At 46.0% G+C, this 13,828-nt stretch overlaps 1 protein-coding gene across 1 annotated transcript; it reads left to right on the top strand.

Annotated features, from left to right (window-relative positions):
• Positions 1 to 2,421: 2,421 nt before the first annotated feature.
• LOC124694236 lies at positions 2,422 to 5,473 on the top strand. Its single transcript, XM_047227247.1, has 2 exons — positions 2,422 to 3,554; positions 3,631 to 5,473. The coding sequence occupies exons 1-2, from the start codon at positions 2,422 to 2,424 to the stop codon at positions 5,471 to 5,473; spliced, it is 2,976 nt and encodes a 991-aa protein (XP_047083203.1).
• The last annotated feature ends 8,355 nt before the right edge of the window (positions 5,474 to 13,828 follow it).

The following is a 13,828-nucleotide window of genomic DNA, read 5'->3' as shown; positions in this document are numbered from 1 at the left end:
TAATGTCATCTCATCTAGCATGTTGATGCAAAAGTCTACGGGGTCTCTCTTATTCTTGTTTGTCAGCGAGGGCTTAAAACTGCTTGAGATTCTGCTTATTTTGACTACCTTGAATTTGTTGTATAGTGTAGTAGGGCTTATATACCAAGTGTCCTAGCAGTGAACGCACAGTTGAGGGGCATGATATCATCTATAGGCTTCCTACCACAGTTTCCTTTTTTTATTTGACACATCAACTTCTAGGCTTAGAGAATTTTGTTTCATTGTAGTCTCCCATATTCTTTTGATAACTCAAACTTGTGCTCCAAATAAGATAACCACGTCCTTTTTGTCACTTCTTTTGAACTTTCCACCTCTACTATTACAGAGGGTCTCCAAGGACATGTAAGCAGCATATCTTTGGGGGTCTTCGCCTCAGCATTTTCTCTATGCCTACTGTCGCAATACAACTAAAAAAATTATTCGCGAATTTAGGTTCAGGAAAATGAGTAAAACTTGCTGCAAAATGAGAAAACATGCTGGAAAATGAGCAAATCACTTGACATGTAACTGAATTTATAATTGCTTGTTTTTGGCTTTGAAAATAGTCGTTGCTCATGTTATTTATGTCTTTGTAGGTTCACTGTCAAGACAAGTGGACTAGTTGTTTCCTGATCAAGTGGCACATTGTGAAGGTCATCCGAACAATTTGTAAAGCACATTATTCTTGAGTATAACGAAAATAAACCAGTGACCAACGGCACATATACCCAAGAGTTGAGAATTGGCCATTTGGTGCTATTTTGAAGTCTGTTGGAGGGAGTACAAAAAAAAATTGTGTGTACACTTAGACATTTTATGTTGGTATACAAAGTTTGGGACAAAAATATTTGTTCCTCGTGTAAAAAAAATCGACGCTCCAATATAACTCTTCACAAGACAATTTTTTTTGTCATTTTTACACATGACACAAAAAAGTCTTTTTTCTTCAAATTTTGTGTGTGAACATAATATTTGTAGATGTACACGTCTTTTTTTTTGGAATTTTCTAGCATTTCAAAATGTGCGTTTTAGCCATTTTTTATAATAGGTTCATATATGCTTGGTGGCAAAAACACCACCTATGTTGACTCTTTTTATTTTTTCAAGTACGAGGAATCACTAATTTCAGATGTGGCAAATATTGAGACCTACCCACCCAGTTCATGTTTAGCATATATCAGTCGGTTGCCCAGAAGGGCTGATGAAGAAATGCAGCTCCATACATAAATGGATGTACACTCCAGACATTCAGGTTTAAGTTTTCACAGACCAAGATTTAGATTACGGTTTTGCTATGTCTCAGTCAACTGAGATTTTCTTAAGTCTAAGTCACTTACAAAAAAGTGTTTGAGTTGCACTTTTCTGTTAAAAAAGTGCAATTGCACTTTTCCGCTAGAAATGTGCAACTGGACCGAGTTGCACTTTTCTTTGAACTGCATTTGCACTTTTCTGAGGTGACTGAGGTTTAAGAAAATCTCAGTCAACTTAGAGATAGACACACCCTTTAGATTATTCTTATTATTTCAAAAAACACTGCATTCCTTTTGAAAGAAGGTCAGACCTAGGCTACATGCAGAATGGAAGAACTGCTGCAGTGGAAAATGAAGTTCTGAGAACGAGCCAATGCATCCTCAAATTTAAAATGATGCAACCATAACGGATCTGTATGATCTAAGAACTGGAAAGAAGATTTGCATGGTGAGGCGTATATAGGAAACACAATTTCCTCATGTGATTGCATTCGTTCACTGAATACTTTTCCCCATTTGCATTTTATTCCTGAGCGAGCACACAACCACCACCACCATCATATATTATTTTCATCACTCTGAAATTTATTTGAATGCATTTGTGCGACGAAAACATCTCTGAATTATTTTGATCGAAGGTCATTATTTTGGTTCTTACTGAAATTCAGTGTGTTTCAATGAAATCTCGGTGATAGTGAGTTTCGTGTGTCTGTGTGTCGTGCACATATATTATCCAGCTGGATCGTTGCCATGTCCCATGGAAGGATGGAAGGTGTGTAGTTTTTCTTATACTTTTGTAAAATAAAAGGAGCATAAATAAGATGCAAACAACCAGTGTATGTCCGAACTTTATGTGACAATCCATTATTCCTTGTGTGCCTTTTGATGATTCGTTTCCAAAAGACGAAGCCTACGGGCACTCAATCTTAGTTATATCATTCTCAGCAACGCATATGTTGTCCTTGAGTAGTATTTCTTTATTAGCTACGGGGTGTGTAAGCAATGTGTGCCTTTTGCTGATTCGTTTCCAAAAGAAGAAGCCCACGGGCACTCAATCTCCGTGATATGATTCTCTAAACAGTGTATATGGTTGGTTAGCTGCTGCATTCAGCTCCGCCGCCGCGCGCGTGGTGTATTCCCCGCCGGAGTCATGGCGACGGTAGAGCTGCACGAGCAGGAGCAGGAGAAGGAACAGATAAAAGACATCAAGTTCCTATGGAGGTGGCGCAAGTACCTACTGCTGCTCGCCACTCTGGTTGCCAGCGTCACCTACGCGGCCGGCCTCAACCCGCCTGGCGGCGTGAGGTCCGAGGAGGGAGGCAACAACGCCAGAGGGCAGCACACAAGTGTCGAGCCGCCGGTGCCCTCGGGTGTGTACCCAAACCGCGTCGGCGGCGTCAACCCGCCGATGCCCTCGGCGGTGTACCCGAACCGTGTCGGCGACCCGGTGCTCGTGTCCACCTACTCGCGCCGTTACACCGCCTTCTTCTACTGCAACGCCGCCGCCTTCGTCGCGTCCCTGGTCGTCATCATGTTCCTGCTGGACCGGCGCATCAGCAGCAACCCTGTCGGCGTCACGGTGCTCCGCTCCGCCATGCTGCTGGACCTGCTCGCCCTCATGGCCGCCTTCGCCGCCGGGAGCTGCCGCGACGTGATCGCGTCCATCTACGTCTCGGCGCTCTTCGCCCTCGTCTTCGCCTACGTCGCGATTCAGGTCAGCTCGGAAAGGAAACAGGCGGCGACTGTGGAGCAAGACCAGAATCCGGACGCGGACGAGGAGAGCCTCAAGCTCAAAGACCGGCGCAAGTTCATGCTGCTGCTGGCCACCTTCGCGACGCCGCTGACGTACGGGGCAGGGTTGGTGCCGCCGGGAGGCTTCTGGAGCCAGACAGAGCTCGGGCACCGCGCCGGCGCCCCGTTGTTGCACGACGGGCTCTTCAAGATCCGGTACGACGCCTTCTTCTACGCCAACGCCAGCTCCTTCGTGGCGTCGCTGGCCATCATCATGATGCTCACGAGCAGGACGCTGAGCAACCGTCTGGCCAGCTCGTACGCGCTGCCGGTGTGCGTCCTGGTGGAGCTGCTCGGCCTCATGGCTGCCTTCGCCGCCGGCAGCTGCAGATGGGTCACCACGACAGTGTACATTGTCTGCCTCGTCGGCGCCGTGCTCCTCTACATTGTGCTGCAGATGGCCATCGCGGTGTTGGCCGTGGACAAGTTCAAGACATGGCATGACACAGTTTGTAGCATGATCACATCATGCGGATGCAAACAAGCACACACGTACGGCACGTTTTACTAATTATACATAGTACTCGCTTCTTAATTGAGCTAACTAATGTCACTTGGATATATACAGGAATCTGCAGGCACAACAAGGAAAAGAACAAGGAACAGGAGGGGCCGGCGTCGGCGAAGGAAGAGGTTCAACGACGATAATCGAAATCGAAAATGGTGAGCAGGTTGCAAAGAAGATGGAAGAGTCGCGGGCGCTTCTTCTGCTGCTGGCCACTCTCGCGGCGACGGTGACATACCAAGCAGGGCTTAGCCCGCCGGGCGGCGTCTGGCCGGATGAGGACGACCAAGGGCACCTACATCACATCCCGGGGAACCCGATTCTCCACGACATGAAACTGAAACACAACTGGTACATGGCTTTTTACCACTGCAACACGGCGGCGTTCGTGGCTTCGGTGGTCATCATCATCATCGTCCAGAGTAAGGAGCTTAGCTCCGCCGCCGTCATCAGGCGTGCCGCCCTCAAGACGGCCATGATACTCGACTTGTTCGGCCTCATGGGAGCGTACGTCGCCGGGAGCTACCAAGACACCACCTCCACCATCTATGTCTGCGCCCTGGCCGTTGTCGTCTTCGTCTACGCCCTCGCCAAGGTGGTGGCGTTCGCATACAGGGCTCATGAACAGAGAAAGACCAAGAACCAGCATGCCGGGCCCGATAATCCAGGAGGGTTGGTCCGCCTCTCCTCCGATGATCATAACCAGCATGCCGGGTCCGAGGTTGGTGACGATGACCTCAAGACGAAGCTCGAGAGGAAGCGCAAGTTCTTGCTGCAGCTCGCCATCCTCGCCGCCACCGTCACGTACCAATCCGGGCTGAACCCGCCGGGCGGGTACTGGCAAGAGAGCAAGGGTGAAAGATCGCTTACCGCCGGGGACCCGGTCCTCCTTGACTACTACGGGATCAGGTACCAGGTGTTCTTCTACTGCAACGCGACAGGGTTCATGGCGTCCGTCGCCGTCATCCTTCTGCTGGTGAACCAAATGCTTTACAAGACGGGCATCCGGAGCCACGCGCTCCACGTGTGCGTCGTGGTTGGGCTGCTGGGCGTCATGGGCGCCTACGCCGCAGGAAGCTCCCGGCAACTGCGCACCTCCATCTATGTGTTCGCCCTCGTGGCCGCGGTGGTCGCCTTCCTCATCCTTCAGATCCTATTCTTCGTATTCGCGGACAGCCGCCATCTGTCGGAGCAGCCATGGCTTCCGGAATGGCTGAAGGTGCTTGTCAATCCGTTGACGTCATCGCCGGGGCCGGCAGGCGAGAACGAAGCCAAGGAGGTCTCCAAGCGGCAACAACAACACATGGAGAAGCATAAGAAAAGCAAGTACCTGATGCTGCTCGGCATCCTCGCAGCGAGCGTGACGTACCAGGCGGGTCTTGCGCCTCCTGGCGGCACGTGGGGCGATGACGATAGTGCATCCTCATTGCCGCCGTCGCCGTCGCCATCCCTAGCCTCTTCACCGGCCGGCAACCCGATCCTGCTGGACAGCAACCCGGCACGGTACCAGGCCTTCTTCTACTGTAACGCGACGTCGTTCGTGGCCTCCATTGTGGTCATCATGATACTACTGCAGCACACCGTGAAGAAGAAGAAGACCGTGAAGCGGCGGGGCGTGCGGCTGTGGACGGTGCAGACCGCCGTGGTGCTGGACCTGCTCGGCCTTCTGGGCGCGTACGCCGCCGGCAGCTGCAGGGACTGGGAGACATCTGCCTACGTCATCGCGCTCGTCGCTGCCGTGGGCGTCTTCATTACGATGTATGTGCTCTTGTCATTGGGGAAGCCCAGGATGAAACCAGTGCTGAGCAAGGCCAGCAAGTTCAAGGCCAAGGTGTCCAACTACTTGGGAAGAAGCAACAATGAAGATGAGACCAGCCGCGCCCTACGAGAACGTGCCAATCCGTAGCTAATGCTTTTTTTTTTTACATTCTTTGATTTGCACGCCATTGTTTGAGATTATTCCCTTGATTTGCAACGTTGCTGATCGCCGTTTAAAAGGTGTACCTAGTTCTCAGTCTAAGAACTAACCTAGTTCTCGGACTATTGAGGAATCTCAGTTGCAGCTAAGACGTACGGCCCGAGTTTTTAGCTCGACCGGAGCTTAATTTTCCCGGCTCGCTCCGAGTTGAGCTTGGCTCGCTGTTGAAGGTGACCGAGGCGAGCCCAATAATCTGGACCGCTGCGAGCTCGTGACTCGACCGGCTCGGTTCGGTCCAGCCCGAAAGCTCGTCGTTTCTGTTCTCTGTGACTACGGCAGAAGGCACGCCGCTCGCATTCCCAGCAACCTATAGCTCCTTTTTTCCGATATGGGAGCGTAGCCCCGGCCTCTGCATCAATAGATGCACACAGCCATAGCGTGTTCATAACAGTTTCAAATACAGGTGTGGTGTTAGATTCAGAAAATGATCAGGTAAATATGTCATTGTCTTCTCCGAATAGCTGCAAATAAACTTTTCGACGAAATATTTTTCGTATCCCCACTGCCCGGCTTCTCACTGCCTCTGCACCCTTCTTGTTCAGGTGTTGTGCTTGCACTCGACGTCCGGCTACCTCTGACATGCTTCTCCGTTGCTGTAGATGGTGGAACCCACATGGAAGTGACACAGCCATGGTTGGCTCGCGAGCTGTACCGAGTTTGCGCAAGGCTCGGGCCGAGCCCATTTTTCCGGACCAAGAGGCAAACGAGCTAGCCCGAGCCGACTCAATTTGCAGCGAGCTAACAACTAGCTCGCACGGAGCCCAGCCCGAGCTGGCTCGATCGTGTCCAGCCTTAGTTGCTTTCCATGTTGCAACTCATCGTTAGCACGGACCATGGATCTATTTCTATCTTGTTCTTCATAAATCTTTGTACCATATGAGCTCCCCGACATGATTATGATTATATATGTCATTTCTATGTGGTGGATCTTTATTCTATAATATTGATACATGAGATTGAAATCTATTATTTGTAACATGTATTGATAGATGCATATCATATAGCCCGTTCTAGAGTGCTTTTTCTGATCCAACTTTTATGTCAGAACATGTGTGGGGAGAAGTGTGTATTAGATGGAGTAGCATAGTTGTAGTGATTGAATAGTGACAGATAATTCATGATGTATTATGGTTTTTTTTCCTTTTCCTTTGACTAGTAAGTGGGCACGTGCACGCACGTCTTAATTGTCATAGAATAGTGATGATGATAGTTATCCTAATGTTTTAGTTTTGGTTATCATATACTCCTCCGCCCAAAAATAAGCGACTCAACTTTGTCTAGATAGGGTTGCATCTAGATGTATTTTTAGTGTGTAGATACATCCGTATCAACAAAAAGTTAAGCCACTTATTTTTGAACAGAGGTAGCATGATTTGTTACCAGCAATAAAAATATTTAAGTAAGACAAAACTAAATCACATTTAGAAATGAAGATTTAAGTGGGACAAAAATGTTAGGTAACTGAAGAACACCCAAATGTTCCGGGGAAGACTTGGGTAGGATCAGGTCTTAGATAGGATCTATGAGAACAATTTTTTGCAAAGACAAAACATGTTCAAAAAATCTGAAAAAAAAAATCACAACACACATCTATGTTATATATGCAACGCCAAAAATTTGCAGCTTCAAATTCGACATACATTTGGAGAAACAAAAAAGATAAATCTGAGTGTGAATAGTGTGAAATACTACTCAACAGATCTGACACTATTCACAATAGAATTTGTCTTTTTTGTTTCTCCAAGTGTAGATCAGATTTTAAGCTGAAATTTCTTGGAGTTGTAGATACAACCTATATGCATGTTATTTATTATTTTCAATTTTTTTCGCCTGTTCAAAGTATGTTTTTTCTGGGTTGATCCTATGATCCTACCTAATGGAGAGATCCTATACAAGTCTCTCCCCAAATGTTCCCAACTGACGCACAATTTCTCCGTGATTATATCTTCTCCCTTGCCATACCCTTAAATTATAGGGAATATTTTATGTTACTCCTCTGTAAGCTTGCTGCAACGACCAAATGTAGCTGCCATTACCCAGCTCTCCGATGATTTGCACCATGCTAGTTTGTCTCGAAGAACGTACATGCATTTTTAGTGCAGAATTCTCTGTTGATGAAGAAACAATTATCGAGCCCTACCATATGATTAAGAACTTACTTGCATATAACTAAGTAACTTGCCCAGGGTTACCTAATGCCCACGTCCACGTGCAACCTCCGCAAGATCGACCGGCTAGCAGAACAGCTTCAACGCCGGCTTGGTGCTTGTCAACACGCTTGGCGACCTCCTCGACCTGTGGCGATCTGCTCGGACACCAACGCAAAACAATCAATCGCCTTGCTCAACCTTTTCGACAAGCACGGCTGCTCCGAGGAGGGCGTGTCGCCCTGAAAGACGATACCTGATCTCCGAGGTGTTGCCCGCCGTCCGCCGCCGCAACAAATACTTGCTCGCGCGTCTGCGGTAAAGTAGCATCGCCAGAACCAACAAGGTGCGCGCATGCCCTACTGCCACGGCCGCTGTCACTCCTGAGCATGTGATCTGTTGCGAGGATATAGGTAACGCGATCGGGAATTATTTTGCGGGGCGTGCGGGAGGAACGTGATTAGCGGCAATGTCGGGAAATCAGGCTCGCGTACCTGTAAATGCCGACATTGATGGTCGTTTTAGGACATTTCCGATTTTGTTTGATGGTGACGACGGTTATTTTGCAATGTCATTGGGAAGATGTTAGCCGTTAGATATTGAAGAATGGATGGTCAAGATTGGATGTTTCTGCCAACTTCTCTCCTTTAATAGTAGTGGAGATGGAGATGGAGAGGAGATGCATCACTACGTATAAAGTGAATGCATGTGATATGTTTATCATGTGAAAATTCTGATAATCTTATTTGCTCAAGATAGTATATTTGATATTTAAGCATCGTGTCAAAATAATTAAGCCTATGCTCTATTAATTCTTAATACAAGATTGTTTGGACTTTTTCCTTTCTTGTGGAGTATAAGAGAGATGTGTTGCATCAACTCTATGTTAGGACGTGGTGCCCATATAAATGCTTATCAAACACATATTGAAGTTCCACCAACATTATGTTATTGATGAATTCTTAGTGTCCACTACAACTTAAAAAGAGAGTAGACAAGTCACTGATGAACCCCAGTCAAATTTTAATCATCTTTCCAACACTTTTATCATAATTTAGTTTTGCTGCAATTATTTAATCCCAAAATACAAAAATACTTTCATTACATAAACACACACAAAACCCAAAATAAATTATCCCTTTACTGTTTTTATCTAGTTTACTTAGTTTATTTACCTTACTTTACTTTTAGTTTCTCCTTTATCTATAATTACTTATACAAAACCTTGTGCTTGACAACCATACTATGGAGTTGGGGACACAATGGAAAAATTTGCTTTGCAGGATTGCTCGAAGAGGGGATAACTCTAAGTCAATTCCTCAAGAGTTCGATATAAACCCATGGAGTCACCCTTGTGGGGAAACTACGCTAACTATGACACTCTGCGCTTGGAGTCCCAATGAATTTACGATATCCGTGAGCGTCATCAGACGCACTGCTTATTATGCAGGTCGAAGGGGATTCCAGTCGTGTCCGAAGGTGTAGTGGATGTTTGGATGAGAAGAACAAGCATTGCAACATCCCTATTGCCAAGCGCGCTGAATACATGTTGGCGGAGTCGTTCGGTGAGATGCCAAAGGATTCGATCCGAATGAAAGGCTCCGAGGGAGATGTGCAAGAAAAGATGAAGTCATACCTGCGGCTGTGCAAGAAGCCTGCCTCACCCATGGCGACCCAAGCAGTTCGTGAGTTGGTATTGGCTAATGTTTAGTCGTTGTCTTCTTAAGGTTAGCCGCAAGTTCTGTCCTTGCTGTTGCGAGAGTGCTCATGAGGTAGCATGGTTAGACTTGGTTTGTGAGGGCCTAGGGATACTTGTATCTGGCTCCGACGATGTTCCTTAGGTTCTACTCGGGTGCGAGTGGTTTTCGCCAGTTTTTCTTAATTAACTATAGGTTGTATGGTTTTTGGGTTTGTATTTCCTTATTAATTGGACCAATTTCCCTCTTCTTATAGTGCAATGCGGGAGCTCCCTGCCCACGGATGAGGTTATTTTGTTTTTCTTCTGTCTGCCTGAGTGTATACACTAGATAAACCACGAGTATGCCAGCTGAGTATTTTTTTATATGATGCTAGGCAACATCTCCTATTTGCTGAGGTTCTGATAAAAATGAACCTGAAAAATAGGTCGAGACCCGCTAGCTCGACTGATATGTGGCAAATCCTCAAATTTCGGGTACTCCTTGCCTGATCACGAACCACAGTTGGTTGTCATGCTCAAGGATATTCAGTGTGAATTATTTGGAACGAGAAGGATGCAGCAAACAATCTCCACATCCACTTAACTATAAGGGAGATGTACAAGATGTTTGAATTGGTTACCCCCAAACCTCCCTTGTCTTTACGTATGCACACTTCATACCTGATCATGTTGTATTTGCGATTACCCAGACCTTCTAGAAGAGGGGGGGGGGGCATGGCTGCATGGGCAGAGCTATAGAAGGCTAATTTCACATATGGATGTTCAAGTTTGCAAGCTTATGAATTGTATTAAAATTATGCATCACGATGCGCTTTTCTCACCCAAACCTGACGCATTGGCCTTATTAAACTCACCACTAGGAAAGGCCAGCTAACATGCGCCGTAAGACTTTTTGAAGTCTCGTTTAAAGATGACCGGTCAAGGTTCTTAGACTTTGTTGTATTGTGATCCAAATTCATATACTAAAGGGAGGCTAACTTCTGACGAGCGGAGCGAGGCCCGTCGCCGGAGGCTTGTGCCGAAGCGTAGCGGAGTCAGAAGTTAGCCCATACGTCGTGCCCTACAGGCGTACGGTACGGATCGTTGGCACCGCCTATATATACATCTTGTAAGCCGCCAGCTAGGGTTGATCAGATTATAAGATAACCCACGGCGTTTGTAAACACCTCCCGATATAGTGAAGTTTTGCTGGCTGGCGCCGTGGTTTTTCCCCTTCGTGTTGGAAGGGGTTTTCCACGTTAAATCTTGTGTCCCCTGCGCGTGTTCTTGTTTCGTTCTTCGTTATTTGCTTGTCGCTTTTATAACAAGTGGTATCGAGCCCGTGTTTCAATCTAGGGTTTTGCGACATGTCTTCCTTGAAGTTCGATCTACCGCAGCTGGATTATACCACGAGATTTTCTCTGTGGCAAGTGAAGATGAGGGCGATACTTACCCAATCTTCTGATCTGGATGAAGCTCTTGATGGTTTTGGCAAGAAAGATGCCAATACCTGGACCGAAGATGAAAAGAGGAAAGATCGTAAGGCTTTTTCGTTAATTCAGCTTCATCTATCCAACAATATCTTGCAGGAAGTGCTGGCTGAGAAATCCGCAGCGGCGCTATGGTTGAAACTGGAATCGATCTGTATGTCCAAAGATCTGACTAGTAAGATGCACGTGAAGATGAAGTTGTTTTCGCACAAGCTGCAAGAAGGTGCGTCAATGATGAATCATCTATCGATCTTTAAAGAGATCGTTTCTGATTTGCTGTCCATGGAGGTAAAATATGATGATGAGGATCTAGCTCTTATACTGTTAGTCTCGTTGCCTAATTCTTTTGCGAATTTTCGAGACACCTTGTTATACAGTCGTGATGAACTAACCCTTGCCGAAGTTTATGAGGCCCTCCAGCGAGAGGGAAAAGATGAAATCTATGGTGCGAGGCGAGAGGGTTCGTTATCTAAGGCGAGAAGCTACTGCAGGTCCGAGGCGAGGACCGAGAACAGAAACAACAACTACAACAACTACAACGAGAGATAAAAGCAAGACCGACGAGAGGTCGCTCAAAGTCCAAGGGACGAGATGGTAAGTTCTGCAAGTATTGTAAGAAAACTAGCCACAATATTGATGATTCGTTGGAAGTTGCAGAACAAAGAGAAAAGAAACGGTACTTACCAACCGAAAAACAAATGCGAGGGTGATGGTAAGGCTGCTGTTGTTTCCAGTGATAATTCTGATGGCGATTGCCTAGTTGTTTTTGCTAGTTGTGTTTTTGGTAATGATGAGTGGATCCTTGATTCTGCATGTTCGTTTCATATTTGCTGTAACAAAGACTGGTTCAGTTCTTATGAGTTTGTGCAGAGTGGAGATGTTGTGCGTATGGGAGATAACAACCCACGTGAGATCGTGGGCATTGGTTCCGTTCAGATCAAGATGCATGATGGCATGACACGCACTCTGACAGATGTGAGACACATACCTGGCATGGCCAGAAATCTGATCTCTCTCAGTACCCTTGATGTTGACGGGTACAAACACTCCGGTTCTCGCGGAGTTCTGAAGGTATCAAAAGTTCTCTCGTTCACATGATTGGTGATATGAATTACGCAAAGTTATATGTTCTTAGAGGTAGCACTTTGTGCGGTATTGCTTCTTGTTATTCACTGATGAACACTGGTAAAACTAATATGTGGCATATGCGTCTTGGACATATGAGTGAACATGGCATGGCAGAATTGCACATGAGAGACCTACTAGATGGCTGCAATTTGAGTAAGTTTGAGTTCTGTGAGCACTGCATTTTTGGTAAGCATAAAAGAGTTAAATTCAATGCTTCCGTTCATAGCACTAAAGGGATACTAGATTATGTGCATGCTGATGTGTGGGGACCTTCCCGCAAGACTTCTCTTGGTGGTGCAAATTACATGCTTACTATCATAGATGATTACTCCGAGAAAAGTGTGGCCTTTCTTTACGAAACATAAATCTGATGTGTTTGATGCTTTTAGAAAGTGGAAAGTTATGGTAGAGAAGCAAACGAGAAAGAAAGTTAAATTGCTTCGTACTGACAATGGCATGGAGTTTTGTTCTAGTGTTTTCAATGATTATTGCAGCGATGAAGGCATTGTCAGGCACCACACCATCCCATATACTCCTCAGCAGAATGGTGTGGCGGAGAGGATGAACAGAACCATCATCTCCAAGGCTCGCTGCATGTTGTCCAATGCTTGGTATGCATAGACGTTTACGGGCTGAAGCGGCCTCCACCGCTTGTTACTTGATAAACGAGGTCACCTTGTATTCCGCTTGATAAGAAAAACTCCTATTGAGGTATGGTCTGGTTCACTGCTTGATTATTCACAGTTGAGAGTTTTCGGTTGCACTGCTTTTGCTCATGTTGATAATGGAAAGCTAGAGCCTAGGGCTGTTAAGTGTGTGTTTCTTGGTTATGGTTCGGGAGTTAAGGCATACAAGTTATGGAATCCTGAAACTAAGAAAGTTTTGCATAGCAGGAATGTAGTCTTTAATGAGGTTGTCATGTTTTATAAGAGTTCATCTACGGATGTTATCGATGCTGTTGATTTTTCGATAGTTCGATGATGAGCAACGAGAGGATCGGCGTGCGAGTGGAGCACGTGGAGGAGAAAGAAAATGATGTTGCTGAAAATGATAACACTCTTGTTCATCACTCACCACCTGTTTTGCAGCAAACAAATGGTTCCATTGCTGCTGATAGACCGAGGCGTAACAAAGGTCCACGTCCTCGTTTAATTGAAGAATATAATCTTGTTCATCATGCTTTGAGTTGTGCTGAACAGGTGGAGCATGATGCTTGAACCTGCTACATATACTGAGGCTGTTGCATCCGTTGACCGCGTGAAGTGGATTTCTGCTATGCAAGAGGAGATGCAATCTCTTGACAAGAATGGTACATGGGATGTTGTGCCCTTGCCTAAACAAAAGAAGGCTGTCCGCTGTAAGTGGATATTTAAAAGAAAGAAAGGATTGTCTCCTAATGAGCCTCCAAGGTTTAAGGCAAGGTTAGTAGCAAAAGGTTTCAGCCAAATTCCAGGTATTGATTATAATGATGTATTCTCACCGGTTGTGAAGCATAGTTCCATTCGCGCATTTTTTGGTATTGTGGCTATGCATGATCTTGAGCTTGAGCAGCTAGATGTAAAGACTGCTTTTCTGCATGGTGAGCTTGAGGAGGAGATATACATGGACCAACCTGAAGGTTTTGTTGTGCACAGTAAGGAGGATCTTGTTTGCAAGTTGAAGAGGTCCCTTTATGGTGCGAAACAGTCTCCAAGACAGTGGTACAAAAGGTTTGATTCATTTATGCTCGCACATGAGTTTAAGAGATCTAAGTATGATAGTTGTGTTTATATCAACTTTGTTAATGGATCACCAATATACTTGCTGTTATATGTTGATGATATGTTGATTGCTGCCAAGA

Source organism: Lolium rigidum, chromosome 3, assembly GCF_022539505.1.
Source record: "Lolium rigidum isolate FL_2022 chromosome 3, APGP_CSIRO_Lrig_0.1, whole genome shotgun sequence".
Taxonomy (NCBI): Eukaryota; Viridiplantae; Streptophyta; class Magnoliopsida; order Poales; family Poaceae; genus Lolium; species Lolium rigidum.
This window is presented reverse-complemented; position numbering and strand designations above follow the sequence as displayed.